The sequence below is a fragment of the Bos indicus x Bos taurus genome, chromosome 6 (assembly GCF_003369695.1).
Source record: "Bos indicus x Bos taurus breed Angus x Brahman F1 hybrid chromosome 6, Bos_hybrid_MaternalHap_v2.0, whole genome shotgun sequence".
Classification (NCBI taxonomy): domain Eukaryota; kingdom Metazoa; phylum Chordata; class Mammalia; order Artiodactyla; family Bovidae; genus Bos; species Bos indicus x Bos taurus.
The window spans coordinates 116656854-116679798 of record NC_040081.1 but is presented as its reverse complement, the minus strand read 5'-3'; the positions used below and the strand labels follow the sequence as shown (position 1 = coordinate 116679798).

The window sequence follows — 22945 nt, the reverse complement described above, 5'->3', positions numbered from 1 at the left end:
ATGTGTGTGGTGTGTGTGCAGTGTGTGTGCCGTGTGTGTGCACCGTGTGTGCCGTGTGTGTGTGTGTGTGTGTGTGTGTACCTTGCGTGTATGTGTGTGGTGTGTGTGCAGTGTGTGTGCTGTGTGTGTGTGCCTGTGCGCGGTGGTCCCCGGAGCACCCCTGCAGTGTGACACCTGCTCCTAGGGAAAGTCCGTGCGCCCTGTCCGCCCGCCCCGCTCCACCGGGGACACACGAGAGCAGGGCTGTGATGTGGGAGACACCGGTCTTTATTCTGCAGCTGGGACGGGACCCTGACGAGGCCGGGGGCCCGGGTCCCCGGGTCTGAGGTATTTCGCAGCCGGGCCGGGGGCCAGTCCCTGCGCCACCGCGCGGGCGCCGGTGTCAGACGCAGTTGTCGGGGTCGCACGGGGCCTCCTCCTCCAGGGGCGGGCAGGGCGCCCCGTGGTTGGCCGGCCGCACGCGGACGTAGCGCGTCCTGCTCTTCGCCCCCGGCCGCCCGCAGGGGCCTGCGCACAGCCCCCAGGACGACCAGAGCGAGACCTCGCAGTCCAGCGGCGTCTCTGGGTCTGGGGGGACAGCGGGGCGGTGAGCGGGGCGGGGCCGCCAGCGGGAGGGGTCCCCACCCCAGACCCGCCTCCAGACGGGCTGAGGACACGGGTGCTTTCCCCAGCGCGCTGGGAAGTGAGCCCCAGGGCGCTGCCTGCATGCGGGCCCCCTAAAAGCCACCGGGGCAACTGGCGGGGCTTTCTGTCCCGAGACCCCCCATCCGCGCTGGGGGCAGGAAGAGGGGCGGGGAACCGCGCGCTGACGATCACAGACCCGCGGGCTCTCCACCGCCTGCTCTGCTGTTCCGGCGCCCACCCTTGGGGAAGCTGACCCGTCGGGCGCGTGGCGACCCCACACTCGCCCCTTCTCCGCAGGCGGCACCGCCCCCAGCATCCGGCCCGGAAGACCTAGAAGGGCCTCCTGGGCGCGTCCTCCTGGTCAGCAGGGACACGGGGTGGGCACTGCGACCTCTCACCACTCACTTCTGGGCAGTGGAAGCCTGAAGGGCTTTCAGCTGGAAACGTTGCGCAGGTCTGCTCCCCAGCTTGGAGCTGAGGGCACCAGCTCCCAAACCTCTCAGAACCCCCGTCCCACTCCTAGCGCTCCCCTCCAAACCCCCTCTGAAGTCAGGTACCCCTAGGGCCTGGGCATCTGAGCGCCAAGCAGCCTCTCCCGGTGTGACCTGTCCTCCCGCCCCACGTGGCCCCCCAGGAGCCTGGCTCAGAATGGACGGATCGCCTCTCCAGGCTGTGTGGCCTAGTGATCGGTACTCAAGTCTGGCAGTGGGGCTGAGCCAGGTGGGCCCTAGGGGGTGGTGCCCCTGGGGTGCCCATGTGCAGGCCGGGGCACCTCGGTGACCGTGGCAGCTGTCACGTCACAGGCATTCCCCCTGGGGTCAGTCTGCGGGGCAGACTCTTACTTTCAAGGGTCTCTAAGGGTGAGAGGTCAGAGTTGGAGGCCCAGGACCAGGTGGTGTCCCAGCATCCGCTCGAATGATGCCCACACGCGAGAGCCGCTCCTGTCTGCTCGGAGCGCCAGTGCCTGGCAGCGGGATCACGTGTGTGAAGGGTGGGGTGGGAACCACACTCACCTGGAAGGCTGTCCACAATCTCGTTGCCCCCGACCCCCAGGTCCAAGGCGGGTGGGACGAAGGCCCTGGGGCTCTGCCGGAGCCGCACCAGAGTCACTTTGGCGATGGGGGGCAGGGCCTTCAGCCTCGGGTAGTAGAAAGAGTTGGCAGGGTGGCTGGGAGAGGAGGCCGTGATCTGCAGGGGAGGGGGCGAGTCGGAACCTGGGGCACGCCGAGGGGCCGGCCCCCCGCTGCGGGCTTCCACGGGCCTCTCGGGGAGCCTCCTGGGTCCCAGAGAGCTGCCCGCCCTCACCTCTGTCACCGTGTCCTGCGGGACGGTGGCGAAATTGGGGGATGAGAAAGTGAAGCCACTGTCGGTCCCGGCATCGTAGGGGTACAGGTCCATGGCCACCTGCTCCCGCCAGCTGCCGCCGTCACACAGGTCCAGGCTGTCGACGCCCACGAACCAGTCGGGGCTGGGCACGATGCGGACCACGAAGGACACCTGGGGGCCGAGTGCTCAGCGGGGGCCCCTCACCAGCAAGTGCTCAGCAGGGGTCCCCAAGGCCCCCGCCCGCCCACCACGCCGCCCCCTCACCAGCGAGTGCCTGGAGTGGGCCTCGAGCTCCGAGGACGTCTGCCCGGTGCCGCTGGGCACGGCGGGGGCGGAGAACACGCCGTGCACGCTCTGCAGCCGCTCCCCCGCCGCCTCCATCTCCCGCATCAGCGCCCAGGCCTCACCCCTCTCCGCAAACTCCCGCAGCCCGTTGCTCACATACTGGTCCTTCCGCCACAGGCTGTAGTCCGAGCTGTGCGCGGCCCCTGGGGAGGTTACCGCCAGCCTGGGTGAGCGCCACCCTGGGGGCGCTGCCTGGACCCTCAACCCTGCACCCCAGGGGCACCACCTGCCTGAGTGAGTGAGCACTACCCCAGGGACGCCGTCCAGCCCCTCACCCCAGCATCCCCGGGGGTGCCACCCGCCAGCCTAAGTGAGCGCCACCCCAGGGATGCCTCCTGGACCCTCAACCCAGCACCCGGGCGGGGGTGGGGGGTTGGGGGGAGCACCACCTGCCTGAGTGAGGAGCACCTCATGGACACCGTCTGTCCCCCCACCCTGGCTCCCTGGGGGTGCCTCTCGCCCACACCAGTGAGCAGCACCCCAGGGACACTATCTGGACCCTAAACCCAGCACCCTGGGGGGGCACCACCTGCCCGAGTGAGTGAGCACCACCCCAGGGACACCATCTAGCCCTCCACCCTGGCACCTTGCTGTGTAATCCTGCCCCCCCATGTCCCTGAAGGCTGGGCACAGCTGCTGGTGCGCAGAAGACCTTAGCAAATATCTCTTGCACTGAAGTGAGCGGTGAGGGTGCCGTCCGAACTGTGAAGTGTGGGGCCTCTGCTGAGTACCCAGCCCTTCGGTCCCCACGGGGCGCCCCGGGGACAGGGCCGGGGCTGCGCTCACCCAGCAGGGACGACCACTGTGCGGGCGGGCGGAACAGCGGGTACTGCTTGGGGAAGGACGCCTGGCTCCACTTGCCCGTGAAGGTGATGCTGTACCTGGCCAGAGGCTGGGCCGTGCACATGGGCTCTGCCCCCAGCGGCTGGCCGGCCACGCCGCCCAGTGAGGCCAGGAGGAAGGCCCAGAGGGCAGCCCCACGGGGGAACACCGGGTGTGGGGCTCCCATCACCTACGAGAAGGGGGCACATGCTCACCTCCAGCCCCCGGCGTGGGGCCCCCAGGACGCCAGGCACCTCCCTCCGAGTTTCCTCTCTGCCTTGGGCTGGGCCAGACCCGACGGCTGGAGTCCCAGGCCGTGTCGGGTTACAGGAGCCCAGGGTGCTGGCAGGTCACGCCTGGCACGGGGCTCGCAGCCGGCTCAGTGCCCTGGGCTTTCCCCAGCGCCGCGCCTCTGGCACTGCCGTCCCAGGGAACCCCAGGAGCGGGAGGGTCGCTGGCCCAGCCTCGATGGAGGGGCCTCCCTGGGGGCGGGTACTGCCGGTTTCTGGGGGGCAGCGCCAGGCGGCCCTGGGGGCCGGGGGCCAGGAGGGCGTGCATACTCACCCAGCAGGAGGCAGAAGGGCTGGTGCTGGGCTGTGGGCAGCTGAAGTCCCAGCAAGAGCCCAGGGCTCCAATTTATGCCACAGACGGCCCCCGGCCGGCCAATGAGGCCCCAGGCCCTGCACCGCGGCAGACGGGACGCGGGGAGAGAGCCGGACCTCCGTGCTGGCCTGGCTGCCCGCCGGCTCTGACGCGGAGCAGATGCTGCTCCAGCGCTGAACTCACTCCTCCCCTGGCGCCCGCCCGTGCCGCACCCCTTCCTTTGTCTTCCCGCCCCCCGCCCCCCCACCCCGTTCCCATCAGGCCTTCCCTGGTGTGTCCCCGCGGGGGGGTGGGGGCGGCCTGCCAAAGCCAGCGCTGGAGGAGGGCTGGGCCAGGGCCACTGGCGTGTGCTGCCCTCGGGACAGGGTGGGACGTGGGGGGCCGGGGTCAGCCTGACGTCAGGCCCAGCGCTGGGGACACTCTTGGGGCGGGGGTGGGGGGGCTCTGGGCTCAGTGGACACAGCTCCTTCCTGTGCACAGAGTGGCCAGGCCTCTGGACGCCATCCCTCCGGAGGCAGTGCGAGCCAGGCGGCTGCCCTTCCCTAGGGGCTGGGAGGTGACCCCAGGGCCCCCCACTTTCCCCCAGGGGCTAAGACTCCCGGCAGGAGGGAACCGCCAGCGCGTCCTGGAGTTTGTCTCTGCTCAGCGTCAGGAAGACATTTCCAGAGCCCTCATCACGGGGCCGAACCGGAGGGCAGTGGGGGGGTATCGCTCTTAGGAACCGCCCAGCAAGCTCCAAAGCTCAAAAGAAAACATTCTGATTTCTGAAACCATGTTAATGTTTTACATGCTCCAAATAAAGAGAGAGAAATAAACAGAATCAACGAGGACAGAACGCCAACAAAAACAGATAATCTAACCTGTATTTCAAGTAAACGACCCCACCACGGAAGCAGCTGTGAACCCGACCTTCAGACCACGTGTCCTCAAGCCTCGACAGCACCCAGGGCGGTGGCCTGCCACCCCCGGGCCCGGGGACCCTTACACTCTGAAAAGTCACTGGGACCCCCCACAGCGACATCATTGAGCTCACCGTGTTTGAGATGCTCGAAGTGTTTGAGTGGAAAAGCTCAAAAGACTACTGACTCACTGAAAAACAAACCTATTTCACGTTAACAGAGCACTGCTTTATGAAAACAACTCTTTTTCAAAAAGAAAACCGCTGGATGTATGGGTGTTTTGCTGCCGGGCTTCCTGGGAGACCGAGCCTGTCCGTGGGGTGTGTCATGGTTGGTGTCCTCACAGAAAGGCCGGCCGTGCGTGGACTCAGCTCGTCCTGCGGATGGGACATCCCCACACCCTTCCAAACTCCCATGGAACGGCAGAGGTGTCTCTGCTCACACCCTGCCTTCGGGGAGGTGGTGGCTCAGGTTTGAGGAGGGAGGCAGCCGGGGCGCCAGGCTGTCTCGTGGGGGGAGCGAGGACGCACTCGGGCAGCCCCGGCCTGCTGCCGCCCGGGGCTTCCCGCCTTTGCAGGAGGCGCCTCTCCCAGCCCGTCCACGGGGGTGGCCTCTGACTTACAGCTGTGGACCCTGATCTCAGTGTCGGCCAAAGAACCAAGTAGTCACGGGACAAGGGAGTGCTCCCAGCTGCCAAGTGCTCCAGGCCCCCCGCCCCCGCCTCGATGGGCGGCCCGTCGGGGACTGAAGTCTGGAGCCTGTTTTCTCAGGGCTCCCCCAGGGAGGGCGAGCAGGGAGCTCCTTCCTTCCGTGGTGGAGAGAACCCGAGAGCACCTGGGGTCCTGGGACACAGCAGGGCAGGGGAGGGCCGGTCCTCCGCCCTGTTCTGAGGGGCCCAGCTTACCTGTGGGTCCTGGGTGCATGGCAGACACTCTGACCCTCAGGCTCCTCCTCCGACCTCCCCTGGAGCCAGGCCTGGGAAGCACTTGGCAGCCCCACAGACACAGGTTCCTCTGCACACGATTCCGCCCGCCCCGGTACAGTCATCTGTCCATCAGCATGTGTCCGGTCCCCCCGGGTCTCGGTATTCCCCCCACCAGCCTCCCCTCCCCACCGGTCTCAGCATCAGGATCACAGGAGTGACCGCAGCCATTGGACGGGGGCGGGGGGCCTGGAGCACTTGGCAGCTGGGAGCACTCTGGAGCCCTCCGTTGTCCCGTGACTGCTTGGTTCTTGGTGGACACTGAGACCAGGGTCCACTCCTGTAAGTCAGCCCATGTCGTCAGTCACTCCTGAGGTGGCTTCGGGGGCCGAAGCTCGGGGCTGTGCTGAGGCCAGGCCTCTGCAGACCCCGGGCTCCCTGACCGCCCTACCCCCGCCCTAGCGGCAGAGCACTGTCTGCGCCCCCTTCCCACAGCGGGCGCCCGACCCCAGACCCCACCGCAGCGCGCTGTAGCTCACATGGTGCTCAGCACAGGATGAGCCGTCGACGGCCCATCCTCCCAGGCGCTCCCGTTTTAGGAGGTGTCTCCCAGCCAAGTGCTGCTCACGGTGCACCTGGGGCCGAGTCTGGGCTGCCCCCAGTGGGGCTTGCGGTTCTCAGGAGTGTGAGCTGCTGAGGGTGGGCCAGGCACACAGGGACGCTACAGCCATGTCTGTGCCCGGGCTGGGCCCTGCCACGGCCCGGAACCTGGGGGGCCCGAGGGGCCAGGATAACAAGGGACCTTCAGGCAGGGCCCCGGGGATGGACAGGCCACCAGGCTGGCTCAGCTGGGTGTCCGTGGGGCCGCCTGTCTCCTTGGGAGCGCACAGGCGCAGCGTGGAGTCTGACTCCCAGGGCCTGGCCGGCTGACAGGGGCACGTTTGTTTGCTGAGTGGCCAACTCACCAGACGTTGACCAAGGGCTGCGTTCCTGCCAGAGGCCACAGCCAGATGCCACACGGGCTTTGAGCCCGTGAGGCTGAGCGCTCCCAGGGGCCCCTCGACGCCCACCTGTCCCAGCAACCCCCCCGCCCTGGGCACCCTAGGGCCTTTGCTTTGCGGCTCCCTCTGCCTGGGCAGCTCGTCCCCTCCTGACAGGGCCCCTGCCTGGATTATAGCCAGGGCTCCTGCACAGAGGTCAGTCTGCCCAACATGCAGGGATTTGTCATGAGAGTCCTAGAGCTCGCCACTGGCTTCCCCCGGGACCACCCCCGTCTACTCCATCCTGGGTGCAGACTTCTCAGCACTTCTGGTTGGTGGGCCTGTGCCAGGTCAGGGAATGCTGGGTCCAGGGTATAACTTCAGGGCCTCTGTGGACCCAGCGGGCACTGGAATGGGTGCTGGGTGAGCTGAGCCCCTGAGAGCAGCCGGCTCCCCTCGCTCCTGCAGGGAGGCCCTGGGGGGCCTTGCCGCTGCTCAGCCTCAGGGGGTGTCACCCCTGTGAGCGAGCATGCCTTGCAGGAGGCTTCATCTTCCCGGGGGAGGCCCCGCGGCTGCCCGCAGGCCTCAAGAGACCTCCGCCTCCGTCTGGTTGGAAACCGGACTTTCTCTCCTTGTGCAGCAGCCCGGCCCCTGAACACAGGCCTGTCTGTGCAGCGGAATTTGCCATGTGTCTTCACCCTGGTTCGGATGCCAGGACCGCGGCAAGAGCGAGGGCCTCAGAAAACGCTCCCCGTTGTGGGAGCAACGAGGAACGGGCAAATGGTCCGAACTGACCTCCTCAGACCCTGGGATCAAGCAAAGGCTTGCAGCAGTCTCAGGAGAGCTGGGTTTGTTTCTCAATCAAGAAAATTAACTGAATCTTGGTGAGAACAGCTGTGAGATTTTGTTATTTGCCGTCTTAGCCAGTTCTCCGTGACAGCTCTGGCGTTCAGTACATTCACGTGGTCGAGCAACCCCCATCCACTCCAGAACCTTTGCGTCTTCCGAATCTGACACTCAGTCTTTCCGGCAATAGCTTCCCATCCCCCTCCCTCAGCCCCGTCTGTCGTCCTGACGACTCCTGGAACGTGATCTGTGTGGAATCGTGCAGGGCTTGCCGTTTGGACTCCGGCTTATTTACTGAGCGTAATGTTCGCGGGTTCATCCACTTTGTAGCAGGTGTCAGAATCTCCTTCCCTTTTTTTTTTAAATGTCCCTATAATGTATGTTTTTCTTTGTAAGTAAATGTTTGCAATGTGTAATGTACATAAAGAAAATCACATTTTCCTTTGCATCTGGCTCAGTGGATTTTCAGAAATGGAAGGCATTCGTGTTGTCAGTAATTGGACCAAGGAATAGAAATTTAAGAACATAAGAATTTCCAGCCACTACCATCCCCAAAGTGAACACCAGCCAATTCCCAAATTTATCCATTATTTTTGCCTCTTTTTATACTTGATACAACTAGTCACATAATGTACTGTTGGTGTTTGGCTTCCTTCACAGAATTTCCTTTCTTTTTATTGCTGAATAATATGCTCCACTGTATGGAGACCACATTTTCCTTATTCATTCATCTGACAATGGACACAGGTTTGCTTCTACGGTGGGCTGTTGGCATCGTCAGTTCAATGGACGTGAGTTTGAGCAGACTGCAGGAGGTGTGAAGGACAGGGAAGCCTGGCCTTCCCTGTGACCCTGTGGGTCACAGAGGGTCTCACACGGCATAGTGGCTGAACGGCAGCACTGTGAACCACGGCTACTGTGAGCGTGGGTTAGGGATGTCTCTTCAGGACCTGCCTTCAGTTCTCATGGGCGCCACTGGAATTGCTGAATCATATGAAGGTTCTTTTTTTTCCATTTCTCTGTGGAAGTATAGTTTGTAGTTCTATTTTTAATATCTGGAGGAGCTGCCACACTGCTTCCCACAGCTGCTGCGCCGATTCACAGCCCTGCTAACGGCGCAGTTTCTCCACATCCTCTCCAAGCCGTGAGGGGTTTAAGCTGCCCCGGACCCACCCCCCACCCGCCCCTCTGTAGCCTTGAAAGCCAACACCCCAGATTCATGGTGCAAACCGATCGCCTGTCCTCCCCACTGGAGAGAAGAGTGGGGCCAGCGGCCTCAGACGACATCCCCTGAAACGACAGCACCCAACCGTCTCGTCCTCTGTCATCTCCTTCTCCTCCCACCTTCAACCTTTCCCAGCATCAGGGTCTTTTCCAGTGAGTCAGCTGTTCACATCAGGTGGCCAAAGTATTGGAGCTTCAGCTTCAGCATCAGTCCTTCCGATGAGCATTCAGGGCTGACTTCCTTTAGGATGGGCTGGTTTGTTTGACCAGCTGGTGGTCTCCTGGAAGACCCCACTTGCAAGGCTGTCTGCAATGGACTCTATCCAGAGCCCACCCAGGAATGAAAAGCCCTTTCCCAGCTGATTGTTGAAAATGTGTCCAGGCCATTAATGAGCTGTGCAGTAGCCCGAGGTGATGGAGAACGTAGGGATGAACAAGAGATGAGCCGGGACCTGAGAGGGAAAGCCTGAGGGGCACCGACTGCCTGGCCGAGGGGTGACAGCCTGGCCCGAGACCCGCGGAGTCCCACACCAAAGCCCGGGAGGCTCGCCAGGCATTTAGGGAACTCTCCGTGCAGTCATGAGCTGACCATTAAGCCGATGAAGCAAGACTTAGTGACCACATGGCAAAGAATACCAATTTTACAGAATTAATTCAGAAATACCACTAAACAAACTACAGCAGGCAGCAGCAGCAACAAACCCCGGGGAAACCACTAAGAAAATAACTTAAAAAACATACTGGGTTGGCCAAAAACTTCCTTCGGTTTTAAGTAAAAATAAAAGACACATTTTTCATTTTCTCTTTTTTTAGTTTATTTTTATTTATTTATTTGGCTGCACCCAGTCTTAGCTGTGGCACTCAGGATCTTCAGTTGAGGCGTGTGGGATCTAATTCCCCAACCAGGGATCAAACCCAGCCCCCTGCATTGAGAGTGCAGACCGCAAGGAAGTCCCCGTTTTTTCGTTTTCACCAAGGACTTTACTGAACAACCCGCTCACCGTTTTGCCCACCACCTTCTGCCATTTTTCGGGCTGCTTCATAATTCCATCTTTCCAGACCTTTTTATCAGTTTAAGCAAAGAACTATTCCAGGTGCCTCCTACAGTCTTCCAGGGAATGGAAAGTTTTTCCATTAAGAGAATTTTGTACAGACCAAAACAAACAGACATCCCAAGGTGCAACGTCTGGTGAACACAGCGGATGAATCAGAACTTCCCAGGCAAGCTGTGACAGTTTTTGCCTGGTCATCAAAGAAACGCACTGTCTTGCATTATCCTAGTGAAAGGTTATGCGTTCTCTGTTGATTGATTCCAGACGCTTTTCGTTGAATGCTTTCAGTTGATCTAATTGGGAGCAGTACTTGTTGGAATCATTTGGTTTCCCAGAAAAGCTCATAATATAGGGTTCCCTTACAATCCTATCATATACACAACACCACTTTCTTTAGATGAAGACTGGCCTTTGGTACGGTGGCTGGTCATTCATTTCACTTGCCCCATGATCTCTTCCATAACCCAGACAGTGTATTAAAAACCAGAGACGGCATTTTGCTGACAAATGTCCATATAGTTAAAGCTATGATTTTTCCAGTAGTCATGTACAGATGTGAGAGTTGGATCACAGACAAGGCTGAAACTCCAATACTTTGGCCACGTGATGCAAAGAACTGACTCATTGGAAAAGACCCTGATGTTGGGAAAGATTGAAGGCGGGAGGAGAACAGGACGACAGAGGATGAGATGGTTGGATGGCATCACCGACTCAGTAGAAGTGAATTTGAGCAAGCTCCGGGAGATGGTGAGGGACAGGGAGGCCAGGTGTGCTATAGTTCATGGGGTCGCAGAGTCAGGCATGACCGAGCGACTGAACAACACAAAGGCAGGCAGCATAGAGGAACAGAAGAACAAAAAAGACACAATCCATGTGGACATCAAACAGCAAATGGCAAATCTAAATCCCACCTTACAGTTAAAGATTCAATAGGAATTAAATATCAGTTAATTGACACCAAATGGCAGAGTAGACAAAAATAAAACCTGATCTTATCACATGCTGCCTGCAAAAGACCGATATCAGAGACCCAAATCAGCTCAGTTCAGTTCAGTCGCTCAGTCGTGTCCGACTCTTTGTGACCCCATGAATCGCAGCACGCCAGGCCGCCCTGTCCACCTCCAACTCCCGGAGTTCACCCAAACTCATGCCCATCGAGTCAGTGATGCCATCCAGCCATCTCATCCTCTGTCGTCCCCTTCTCCTCCTGCCCCCAATTCCTCCCAGCATCAGAGTCTTTTCCAATGAGTCATCTCTTCACATTCAGCATCAGTCCTTCCAAAGAACACCCAGGACTGATCTCCTTTAGAGTGGACTGGTTGGATCTCCTTGCAGTCCAAGGGACTCTCAAGAGTCTTCTCCAACACCACAGTTCAAAAGCATCAATTCTTTGGTGCTCAGCTATGTTCACAGTCCAACTCTCACATCCATACATGACCACAGGAAAAACCATAGCCTTGACTAGCCGGACCTTTGTTGGCAAAGTAATGTCTCTGCTTTTGAATATGCTGTCTAGGTTGGTCATAACTTTCCTTCCAAGGAGTAAGCATCTTTTAATTTCATGGCTGCAGTCACCATCTGCAGTGATTTTGGAGCCCAGAAAAATAAAGTCTGACACTGTTTTCACATCTATTTCCCATGAAGTGATGGGACCAGATGCCATGATCTTCGTTTTCTGAATGTTGAGCTTTAAGCCAACTTTCTCACTCTCCTCTTTCACCTTCATCAAGAGGCTTTTTTTTTTTTTTTTATTAAGAGGCTTTTTAGCCTCTTCACTTTCTGCCATAAGGGTGGTGTCATCTGCATATCTGAGGTTATTGATTATTTCTCCCGGTAATCTTGATTCCAGCTTGTGCTTCTTCCAGCCCAGCGTTTCTCATGATGTACTCTGCATAGAAGTTAAATAAGCAGGGTGACAATATATAGCCTTGACATACTCCTTTTCCTATTTGGAACCAGTCTGTTGTTCCATGTCCAGTTCTAACTGTTGCTTCCTGACCTGCATACAGGTTTCTCAAGAGGCAGGTCAGATGGTCTGGTATTCCCATCTCTTTCAGAATTTTCCACAGATTATTGTGATCCACACAGTCAAAGGCTTTGGCATAGTCAACAAAGCAGAAATAGATGCTTTTCTGGAACTCTCTTGCTTTTTCCATGATCCAGCAGATGTTGGCAATTTGGTCTCTGCTTCCTCTGCCTTTTCTAAAACCAGCTTGAACGTCTGGAAGTTCACGGTTCACATATTGCTGAAGCGTGGCTTGGAGAATTTTGATCATTACTTTACTAGCGTGTGAGATGAGTGCAATTGTGTGGTAGTTTGACATTCTGTGGCATTGCCTTTCTTTGGGATTGGAATGAAAACTGACCTTTTCCAGTCCTGTGGCCACTGCTGAGTTTTCCAAATTTGCTGGCATATTGAGTGCAGCACTTTCACAGCATCATCTTCCAGGATTTGAAATAGCTCTACTGGAATTCCATCACCTCCACTAGCTTTGTTCATAGTGATGCTTTCTAAGGCCCACTTGACTTCACATTCCAGGATGTCTGGCTCTAGGTGAGTGATCACACCATCGTGATTATCTTCATCGTGAAGATCTTTTTTGTACAGTTCTTCTGTGTATTCTTGGGAAGACACAAACTGCCAATACTGACTCAAGAGAAATAGCAAATCTGAATAGAATTATAATAAAGAGATTTAATTAATAATTTAAAAAACTTACCATAAAGAAAAGCCCAGGATCATATAACTTCATCAGTGAATTTCACTAAATATTTAAAGGAAAATTAACACCAATCCTTCTCTAAATCTTCCAAAACCAATAGAAGAGGGACTACTTCCCAACTCACTCTATAAGCCTAGTTTTACCCTGATACTGAAACTAGACAAAGTCATTGCAAAAAAAGAAGACAACAGAAAATTTTTCCCTTGAAATTAGGAACGAGACAAGAATGCCTGCTTCTGTTACTTCTATTCAGTGTTGGAGGTTCTAGCCAGGAAAACTCTGCAAGAAAATGACACAAAAGTTGACAAAGATGAAGTAAAACTATCTCTGTTTGCAGATGACATGACCTTGTGTCATGAAATCTATACAAAGATATTGGAACTACTAAGTGAGCTCAGCAAGGTTGCAGACAGAAGGTCAGTCCACAAACATTAGCTGAGTTTCTATGCCCTGTGTGCTAACTGCTCAGCCATGTCCAGCTCTTTGCAATCCCAGGGGCTGTATCCTGCCAGGCTCCTCTGGCAAGAATACCGGAGTGGGCTGCCATTCCCTTCTCCAGGGGATCTTCCCGACCCAGGGGTCAAACCTGGGTCTCCTTCATTGCAGGCACATTCTTCACCATCTGAGCAACCAGGGAAGCCCTTCTATACACTAGCAATGAATAATCTGTGAGTAAAACTAAGAAAACAGTTCCATTCATAATAGCATCAAAAAGGATAAAATACTTAGGAATCAATTTAAACAAGTGGAAAATACATACACTGAAAACCACAGAACATGGTTGGGAATTAAAGAAGCTGCAAACAAGTGGAAAGACGTGTTCACTGATGGGGAGAGTCGGTGTTGTTGAGATGCGGACACCCCCCGACTGACCTCCGGATCATTCCGTGCGGGCATGCTCAGTGGCTGCGGTAGTGGCAGGTCTCTGCGATCCCAGGGACGGCAGCCGCCAGGCTCCTCTGTCCTTGGGATTCTCCAGGCAAGAGTACTGGAGTGGGTTGCCGTACCCTCCTCCAGGGGATCTTCCTGACCCAGGGGACTGAACCCACATCTCTTGAGCCTCCTGCATTGGCAGGTGGGTTCTTTACTACTAATGCCGCCTGGGAAGCCCACAGATTCATTACAATCCCTATCAAAATTCCAACTGCTGTTTTTTTTCCCTCAGAAATGGAAAGGCTGATCCTGAAATTCATATGGAATTGCAAGGGCCCCAGAAAACCAAAATAACCTTATAAAAGAAGCACTAAGTGGGAGAACTCCCATGTCTCAATTTCAAAAACATGACAAAGCTACAGGAGTCAAGACAGTGAGGCAGTGTTGTGAGATGAGACCAGTGGAGCATGACTGACGGCTCAGAAACGGACCCTTACATTAGGTCGGCTGACTTTTGACAAGTGTGCCAGAACCGGCACTAGAAGAAGGGACAGCACCTTCGCAGATGTGCCCAGACACACGGACGTCCCCATGCAGAAGACGGAACTCACTCCCACCTCACACCGAGACAAAAACCCAGACGTGAAAGCTAAAGCTATACAACTCTAAAAGGAGTCTCAGCAGCAAAAGAGACACTGATGTATAGAACAGTCTTATGGACCCTATGGGAGAGGGAGAGGGTGGGAAGATTTGGGAGAATGACATTGTAACATGTAAAATATCATGTAAGAAACGAGTTGCCAGTCCAGGTTCGATGCACGATACTGGATGCTTGGGGCTAGTGCACTGGGATGACCCAGAGGGATGGTATGGGGAGGGAGGAGGGAGGAGGGTTCAGGATGGGAAACACATGTATACCTGTGGTGGATTCATTTTGATGTTTGGCAAAACTAATACAATTATGTAAAGTTTAAAAATAAAATAAAATTAAAAAAAAATAAATAAAATAAAAGGAGTCTCAGGTGTAACCTTTGTGACCATGGATTGAGGCAACGATTTCTTAGATTTGACACCTGAAGCACAAACAAGTAAAGGAAGAATAGATAAATTATGCTTCATCAAAACGAAACACGCTTGTGCTTCAGAGGACACCACTGAGAGGAAAAGACAGCGCGTACAGTCAGTGGCTCCCACGCGCCAGAGTCCCCAGCACCTGACGGGCCAGAGGGCAGAGCCCGGTCTTCAAGACCAGATGCAGAGGAGAGACAGCAGGGAGGAGGTGAGACAGGCCCAGGGGTTCTTCATACACTGCTGGTGTTTGCAGAGAGCATAAGACGCGAGGAAGACTCGAGAAAGAACCACTCCTCCTGGGGAGGAAGCTCTGGTCTGCAGGTGCGCACAGCACCGCCAGCTCAAGTAACCGAGAATCTGGGTGTCTCGGGGGCGGAGGAGGGGAGAGGTACGAGGGCTCCGAAGAGAAAGAACCCAGCAGACCCGTGGGCAACCATTCTGGGGGAGACCTGACTGCCCACACACTTCCCTACAGAATGTTCTGGAAGACACTCCACCTGGGGCTTTGGACTCCTGGCTAGAAGCCTTCTCGGGCCCCTGAGAGCCCTCGGACCCCCAGCGCTGCGGGGACGGCTCAGGCCTCCAAGGGTCCGGAAGGAGCCGTAGCCACGAGCAGGGAGCACCCAGGGCCCCGCTGGGATCGGCTCTGGTTACCGGCTGGTGTGTGACCAGCCACCGGGAACCTGGCACCCGGAACCCATGCTGTCTGCTCTGTCCGCACACCTGCACACGGGCAGGGCTCCACGGGTAGCGGGTCCCGCTCCCCATGGGGTCACTGGGTGGCAGGAAGGCCACTGCTGGAGTCGTCCAGAGGCCCCTTGGCTCACGGCAGGGGTTTCATGCTGGGCTGGGGCCTTGGCAGGGCCTGGAGCCTTTGCCTGCGGGCTCTGCCTGGCCCGCGCTTCCTCTCGGATGGAAGCTGGGGCATCCTGAGAGCAAGAGCGGGGGGAGGCCGCACGGCTGAAGGGACCTGCCCTCATGAGACGCGGAGCCACAGCCCCGGTCACGGGGAGGAGAGCAGACCCCGCCTCTCACGGGGGTGGCGTGGTCCTAGACGACACGGGGCTGGGGGGCTGGCGGCCCCTGGGGGAATGGGGGCTGCCACCCAGGCCTCCAGGCCCCACAGGGACAGGCCAGCTCTGGGATCACCACGCCCAGGGGCCAAAGCGTGGCCTGTTGAAGGGGCTCCAGTGCCCAGGTTTGTTCGCAGCCCCCAGTCCCAGTGCAACCTGCCAGTTGGAGATGGGCTCCCAGGGCGACTCCAGGTAAGCGGCTGACGTGCACCAAGCCGGGAGGGAGTTTCAGAGCAGGCAAGGGGCCAGAGGAAGCTCACCCACAGGACGGGCCCTCACCCGCACCCCTCCACGCCCAGCGCAGGACAAGGGTGCCGGGTGGGGCTCCCGGATGCGAGCTGCCCCTGGCCTCTTCCCGGCTCCCCCAGCAGGACACGGGCGGGTTGAGGCTATGCTTTCCTGTCTGCTCGTGGTTTCGGCCATGAGTGTAGACGGACTGTGCGGAAGGGCTGGCACCCGGGAAGGACCCAGCAGGTCTCCCCAGGAACACTGGCCCCAAGGGCCTCCTCTCAGGCCGTGCACTCTGCCACCTGCTACACCCTCCCTGGGTCCCTGTCCAGCAGCGCTCGGCCTCGGGAGTGGCTGTGAGAAGGACAGGGACGGCCTGAAGGTCAGGGAGTGGAGTGCGGGCTGGGGTGGAGACGGGGGCTGGTGACTGCCACGGATGCAGAGCCCAGAGGGGCCGCCAAGCCCCCTTGTGTGGGCTCCCCACACACGCGGCGGGGTTTGCACCACGGCAGGAGGAGGGGGCCAGGTGCCCGGGACAGCAGCCATCCGGGCCTGGCCGCCCAGCACCGGGGCTTCTGGACTCTGACGGGGCAGTGGAAACTCAGCACCAGGGTGGGCTGGCCCGAGGGGCCCTTGAGCCTGAGTCGCCTCAGAGTCTGCCACGTGTGGGATGTGACCGCTCCCCAATGGCCTTCCAGCCCCTCTGACTGCACCCCCATGCTTCCCCACAGAGATGACCCCACAGGCCAGCCCAGCAGCCGTGCGGGAAGGGAGCTCCATCCAAGCCCTGGCTCAGCAGCTCCCTAGTGGCCAGGCTGGCTGTGGATCCCTGGGAGCGGTTTGGGATTTGGGGATTTACGCTTTAATTTTCACATTTGCTTCCTCCCCTTGGATTTCCTCTTGCTCTCCATGGGGCTGTGGAGTCGTCAGCTGTATCTGAACCTGGAGCCTGTCATGATGTGCTCAGGGAGCCCCCTTCCCAAAGGACACATGGTGGGTAGGGGGCCAACATGGGAGAGCCATCAGAGGGAGTGCTCCCAGGAGAGGGTGCTCCCAGGAGAGGGGGTGCTCCCAGGAGAGGGGGGCGCTCCAGGAGAGGGTGCTCCCCGGAGAGGAGGTGCTACCCAGAGAGGGGCACCCTCAGGTAAACCTGGGGTCCCGGGGCAGAGAGCACCTCCATCTGTGCCTCCCCCTGTAGTTCACAGGACTTGCAGGCTGGGTAGCAGGGCAGGGGGTGGTGGGCACAGCCTGTCCTGCTAAGAGCCTGGATGTTTCTTTGCCATCTGGGGGCTCGGCCTGGGCTTGTTTGTCTCATTGCTACCTGGTCCAGCAGGCGCCCAGGGGCCACAGTACCCAGCCATCCTGTTGACAGGGAGACTGAGCCCCGGGGAAGAGGCTGGCCAGGGCTGCAGGGCAGGGGTGACAGCTGGGGGTGAGCCCCAGGCTGGGCTTTTCTGGGGAGCAGCGTTGGCCCAGCTCCGGGGGAGGGAGCTGCCGGATCAAGGGTTTTGGATGGAGAACATGTGAGTCACGGACCTCAGTGTCTGGCGGGGCTGGGGTCCTGGGGCCTCCACTCCCACCACACCAGGGTCCAGGATGGCACACGTGTGCACACACCCCTCACACGCCTGCCAGGCGCTCCCCATCGGAGACGAAGTCCCAGGCTGACCCTGCAGCTGTTTTTAAGGACACACCTGCTCAGGAGGTCCGACTCTGGACTGACCCCATGGGCCTGCGTGCCCTGCCCAGGCCTGCCCTGCTCCGCCAACCCCATGCCCCGCTCCTTGTTACTCTGCGGGGTAGCTGTCCTGAGATGTGTCCAACCTGTCTGTCCAGGGGGAGAGGCTGCCCTGCAGCTCAGGGACCCGGCCCTTCTCCCGGAGCCCCTGCCATCCCCCCGGCCCGGCCTTGGGGCTGGTAAGTGAGGCTGTGACACCCCTGCTGGCCTCATGCGCCATGGCCCTGAGCATTGCGGGGGAGGGGGGTGTCTACCGCAGCCTCCTTGGGCATCTTGGGGCAAGAGGCAGCTGGGGACAGCATGTCGAAGGGGAGACACACGTCCTGGGCTTTGGGCTACCAGAGAACAAGGAGCCCTCCCCAAGCTGTGGCCTCTGGCCACCATCCACCATCCCCCAGAATGGCCAATGGCCCCACATCTGGGGTCTGGGGTGTCGTGTCCAGGCCGTTCTGTCCAGTCAGGGAGGCAGGTTCAACCGAAAGAGCCCCAGTTGAGGGGCTGTTTTCAGTCCCGTGGACAGTGCCAGATGGGGGCTCCTGGACCAGCCCCGGTGGGGAGGGGCCACCAGGTGGGGGGGGGCTGCAAGGGGCCCCGGGCTCTGCCCAGGCAGCCCCCACTGCCCGCCCCCAGCCGGGCGAGGCCCCTCCCCCGGGGACCCACTTCCCAGCCTGGAAATTCTGAGTCCACAGCCTTGCGGCCGGACGCCCGGCTCCAGCCTCACGGTGGCCTGCTTTGCGCCGGGCGCAGTGGAAATGTGGGTCAGCGTTTGCTCACCTGGCCGTGGGCCAGAGCCACTGGTAGGAGAATCACTGGCACAGCCTGCGGCCGGCGGGGCCCCCGCCCCCAGCAGCTGTCCCGCCTGCACACTGACCCCCAGACCGGGGCTGCCTGTCGGGGGGCCCCTACCACCCAGCACCTGCACCTCTGCTGGGGGCCTGCCCCTGGGGCCCCATCCTCTAAACAGCTCTGCTGTTGGGAGATGCCCCCGGTGTGGTGCCTGCTGCAGCCCCTGCAGACCACGGGGCACAGAGCAGGTGGGCGGCACTAGGAGGATCAAGAGCACTTTGTGAAATGCCCCCCTTCCTTCCGGGACTCCCCAAAGGACCTCTGACAGACGTGGGAAGTGAGCCTTATTCGTGATTTAAGCTGCCCCTTCCCCCAGCCCCAGCAGCCCCTCGTCTGCCAGTGAGGGGTGAGCCCGCCTGGGGTTCCCAGGGCCTGTGTCTGATGAGGAGGGGCTGGAGCAAACACCCACCCTCCGGGGAGCCAAGGGGCCCCGGGTGACCTCTGGGGAGAAGCAGGGGTGGCCAGCAGGACGTGGGTGACAGGCTCCCACAGGCACATCACAAACCTTCACCCCCACCAACCCTACCACAGGGACACTTGTTTAAAAAAGGCTGCTTCTGAGATAATTTTAGGCTTACAGAAAAGTTGCAGAAATAGTCCAGTTGCCTGTACCCTCCACCCTCCGCCCCACATGGTGGTCAAAACCAGGATGCCCAAGCCAGCTCCTGTTGCTAGCCCAGCCGGGGACCCGCCCAGACGTCAGCAGCTTTCTGCTGGGTCCCTCCATGCGGGACCCCCTGGGGAACCCCACACTGCCTGAAGAACCCGTGAGTCCTGGGCAGTTTGAAGGGCATGACCAGGCATGGGGCATGGTGTCCCAGGCCTGGTGTGTCTGCTGATCCAGGTGTGAGGCTGGGTTGGGTGGAAATCCCAGGGGAGCGGCTGCGGTGGCCGTTGCTCTCAGGGGGCAGGCTAATGTGTGGACCCCGGCATTAGACTTCGGTGACGTGTCCTCTGGGCCCAGAGCTGCTGGGGTGATAGCCCAGTGGGCACAGCTCCTGGCGGAGCAGATGGGCTTTGCTTCTCCAGGTCCTCCCCAGGGCGACCCTGTCCTTCTCCCTTCTCTGGGCTTCACCCTGTGTGGGGGGTGCCATCCTCGGTGGGGTAGGGGCTGGCAATCAAGCCCCTGATGTCCCGGATGTCAGGACCACACTGGGCCTGGGAGGGTGACAAGTGACGAGGGCTCTGGGGAAGCCCTCCCTGGGGAGAGCAGTGCAGGGAAGGGGGTACACTGGGGTCCCGCCGGGCCGGGCAGGGGCTGCCATCCACTGCCCTTGTAAGGCAGTGAATGTCCCCTTTGCTGTGGTGGTCTCAGTGGGCTCCTCTGACTAATACAAGAAGGGACCAGCTGGGGGATTCCCAGCACTCTCACCTCTTAGGGGCCCACGGAGGCTGCCCACTCTCCCGCTGACCCAGCCCCTTCACCCACCCGTCCTCTGCCTGTCCTCTCTGTGGGCAGGGAAGGGGTGGCCACAGGGAACCCAACCTGGGATGCGCTCAGGGAAGAGGGGCCTCGGCCTCCCTGCAGGGCCACGCCCACGAGAGACCACGCCCACGGGAGCCACACCCAATCGGACCACACCCATGGGATGTCACGCCCACGAGATAACACACCCAATAGGACCACGCCCACGGGAGACCACGCCCATGAGAGACCACGCCCATGTGGGACCACGCCCACGGAGTCATGCCCAAGGAAGTCCAGTGCTCCAGGGTGAGGGACAGTGCCCTTCGCGCACCAGCTGTGCCCCCTCAGGGAGGCTGTCTGCCTCTCGGGGCCTCCCTTTCCCTTTCTGGACACGGGGTCTGCAAGGCTCTAAGGAGCCCTCTTAGGTCGCATCCTCTCACCTCCAGCGCCAACCACTGGGCAAACACACGATGTCCAGTGGGGGTCACTGACCGCGAGAGCGCAGAGGAAGGTGGGGGACCGCCCGGCGGGTACCAGGCAGAGGCCCGCGGAAGCTGCTGGGGGTTCGCCAGCGCCCTCCTCGCTCTCACAAACCCCCAGGAGGGAAAATTTTCACGCCTGTCATCGGAACATGTTACTTCAAGACAGAAAATATGAAGAGGCCTGGAGTTCTCATCAGCAACCCGGGAGCTGAGGACAGTGCGATGTCATCCCCGCGGGCCACGGGGGCGGGGGACGCCGCCCAGGCTCCTGGCGAGCCCAGAAGCAGCTGCTGTGAGCTTGGCACCCACGTGGCCCATCCAAGGAGAATACCAGAAAAAGGCCAGCGCTGCCTATGAAGCAGAGCGGAGGCACACGACGGTGTCCAGGAGAGGCTGGGGGCGGGATGCAGGTCCAGCAAGGAGGCTGACCCGCCTTTGTTCCCTGAGCTCCCACGTGGCGGGGAGCTGTAAACACACGTGCCGGGGGGCACTTCAGAAAGCCCCCTGAGCGGTAACACAGGGACTGTGGGTGCAGGCGGGGATCCTCCCGGCCCTCATCATGGCCGGGTCTCGTGGCAGCTGAAAACCCAGCAGAAGTGAGCGTAGAAACCAGTCTTCACGCTCCACAGAGAAAACATTGTACTATGAGGCTGTGACGTCGACTCGCCCACAAAGGAAACCTCAATGAGCTAAAAAAGTAGGTTAACAAAAATCTTATTATAATCCAACAAAATTTTAAATAAATTTTAAACACACCCCCAATCTTGATTCCTCAGAAACTAAGAAAGACATTTCCAGGGAAACTTAGATAAAGCAGGAAATGAAATCTGAGCACGCAGGCTCTCTGGAAATCTTAGCATCTCAGCTGAGCCCTTGGGCTCCGCCGACCATCGCTCAGATTCTCTAAGGAAAGAACAGCAGTGAGCGATTTCCTGACCGTCTTTGGGAATTAGAATTCGAACAAGAGACCTTTCAAAAAGTAGAAAGAGGAAATTATGAAGGGAAAAGCAGAAATCAGTGAAGTAGAGAATAAGTAAAAAAGAGAAATGATAAGGTGTTTCTTCTAAAAGAGAATCAGAGGAGCCACTGGTCCCGAGGGCTGAGGCAGGGATGGCGGTCTCGATTTAGACTTTGTGCATGAAATTCAGAAACCGCCTATAATTAGGAACGAGAAAGGAGACTCGGGGACAGAAAAGGTGGGGAGGATGACACACGCCACCGCTTGCCGTCTGGGGCAGCTGTCAGAAACCTGAGGCAAACTGGTAATTTTCTAGTGAATGCAAATCACCAAAATAACTTACAGTAAGGAAACATGAGCAAGCAAACGCAAGGACCTGGGAAGGTGATTTAAAAATGAACGAGCAGGGAAAAGCACCAGGGACGGATGCGCACGGCTGACTGTGAGCTGACCTGAGGTTGCAAGAAAAGCTATTCCAATGTTATTTTAACTTTTCTGAAACACATAAAAACATGGAAAACTAACTCACCTCAGGAAACCGGTAAAATTTAATACAAGAACTTGATGTATTACAGAAAAGAAAACTATAGACAAATATCACTTATAAATGCAGGTGAGGAAAAAAATCTAAATAAGATAGTAGCAGAGAGACCCTGTTAGAGAGTCTGCAGGGTTATGTGTCACAATGGGCCTTGGCCAGGTTTCCAAGAGTGGCTCAATGACTCATTTAAATAACTTCATGGACAAATTAGCACAGAAAATTAATAAAACCAAATCAAAGAGTGCTGAAAAGAAATGTGACAAAGCTTTGCAATTTTATTAATAATGATATTAATTAAAATAGAAAAAGAACAGGTAACAATTTTGCCCACAAGAGGCCAACATCATGCTACATGGAAAACACAAAACTGTCTCAAAAATGTAAGAGAAAGCACTGAACTCCCCTTTGTCTGTTGTAATTCAACATTTTGTTGGAGGTTCTAGCAAATCCATTAAGAGAAGAAAAATAAATGACATTAACCTTAGAAAAAAAATTTTTAGTGTGGCTATGATTATAAATCTAGAGATTTCCACATATCCTCTAGTTTAAAAAATTAAAAATGAATAACAAAATGATACCAGATAAATATGCAAAAGCCAGAAATTTCTTGAACATTGAGCACCTGGAAGCGGAGGCAGCAGAGATTCCATTTGCAGCAGCAACAGTGTGGTTGGTCAGCCCCGAGCATAGAGGTGATGGAACAGGCAAAGGCACGCACAGCTCTTGCATCTGATGGCCTCTCTGCTCCCCCAGGCCCAAGAACAGCCCCCCACCACACCTCCCCTCTGGCCTCTGGGGCTGTGTCCTGGGCTGCAGGGTCCAGCCTACAGGAGGGGAGCGTGGGAGGGGGTGGCTGCCACCTCTTCTGAGGCTGCATGTTGGAGGTGGCCACGCCAGCCCGCTGGGGTCTCGTGGTCACTGCTCGGTCAGCCCTGGCTTGGCTGCCAGGGGCCTGGGCACAGCCTTGCCGTCTGCATGGCGAAGGCATGATGCCACGGAGGGGCACCAAACGCGGTGAGCGACAGTCTGCCCACAGGTCAGAACTGCAGGAGGAGACCCACACCTGCTGGGCGCTGAGCAAACGAGACCTGACCGGATGGAAAGCCCCCGGCTCCCGGAGGCCTGGGAAGCCAACGCAGAAGGTGCACACGCTCCTGGTGGATTCCAGCCTTTCCCGCCGCGGAGCCTATGGTCTCCGTGGAGGGCGGGTGTGGAGGGAGGGAGGCGAGGGGCCGGAGCGGTCCAGACCCAGCTGAGTGGCCTTGGGTGCCACTGAGCCCAGAGCCCCGGGCCCCGCGGCTGTCGAGGGGGTGTGGTGGGCAGTCCCACGCAAGGCGTGCAGACCTGCGGCAGCAGGCGAC

At 58.3% G+C, this 22945-nt stretch overlaps 1 protein-coding gene across 1 annotated transcript; it reads right to left on the bottom strand.

Moving 5' to 3' along the window:
- Nucleotides 1–246: 246 nt before the first annotated feature.
- On the bottom strand, nucleotides 247–3914 carry SPON2 (spondin 2). Its single transcript, XM_027545250.1, has 6 exons — nucleotides 3682–3914; nucleotides 3082–3307; nucleotides 2215–2438; nucleotides 1930–2121; nucleotides 1638–1812; nucleotides 247–567 (listed from the first exon to the last, which is right to left on the bottom strand). Exons 2-6 carry the CDS (start codon nucleotides 3302–3304, stop codon nucleotides 383–385), a joined length of 999 nt encoding a protein of 332 aa, XP_027401051.1. The 5' UTR covers nucleotides 3305–3307; nucleotides 3682–3914; the 3' UTR covers nucleotides 247–382.
- Between the last annotated feature and the right edge of the window lie 19031 nt (nucleotides 3915–22945).

Coding starts and splice junctions, on each gene's coding strand:
- SPON2 (XM_027545250.1), bottom strand. CDS start 3,304: ATGGGAGCCCCACACCCGGTGTTCCCCCGTGGGGCTGCCCTCTGGGCC. Junction 2,122..2,214: donor CCCACTCCAGGCACTCGCTG/GTGAGGGGGCGG, acceptor CTCGGCCCCCAG/GTGTCCTTCGTGGTCCGCAT. Junction 568..1,637: donor GATTGTGGACAGCCTTCCAG/GTGAGTGTGGTT, acceptor CTGTCCCCCCAG/ACCCAGAGACGCCGCTGGAC.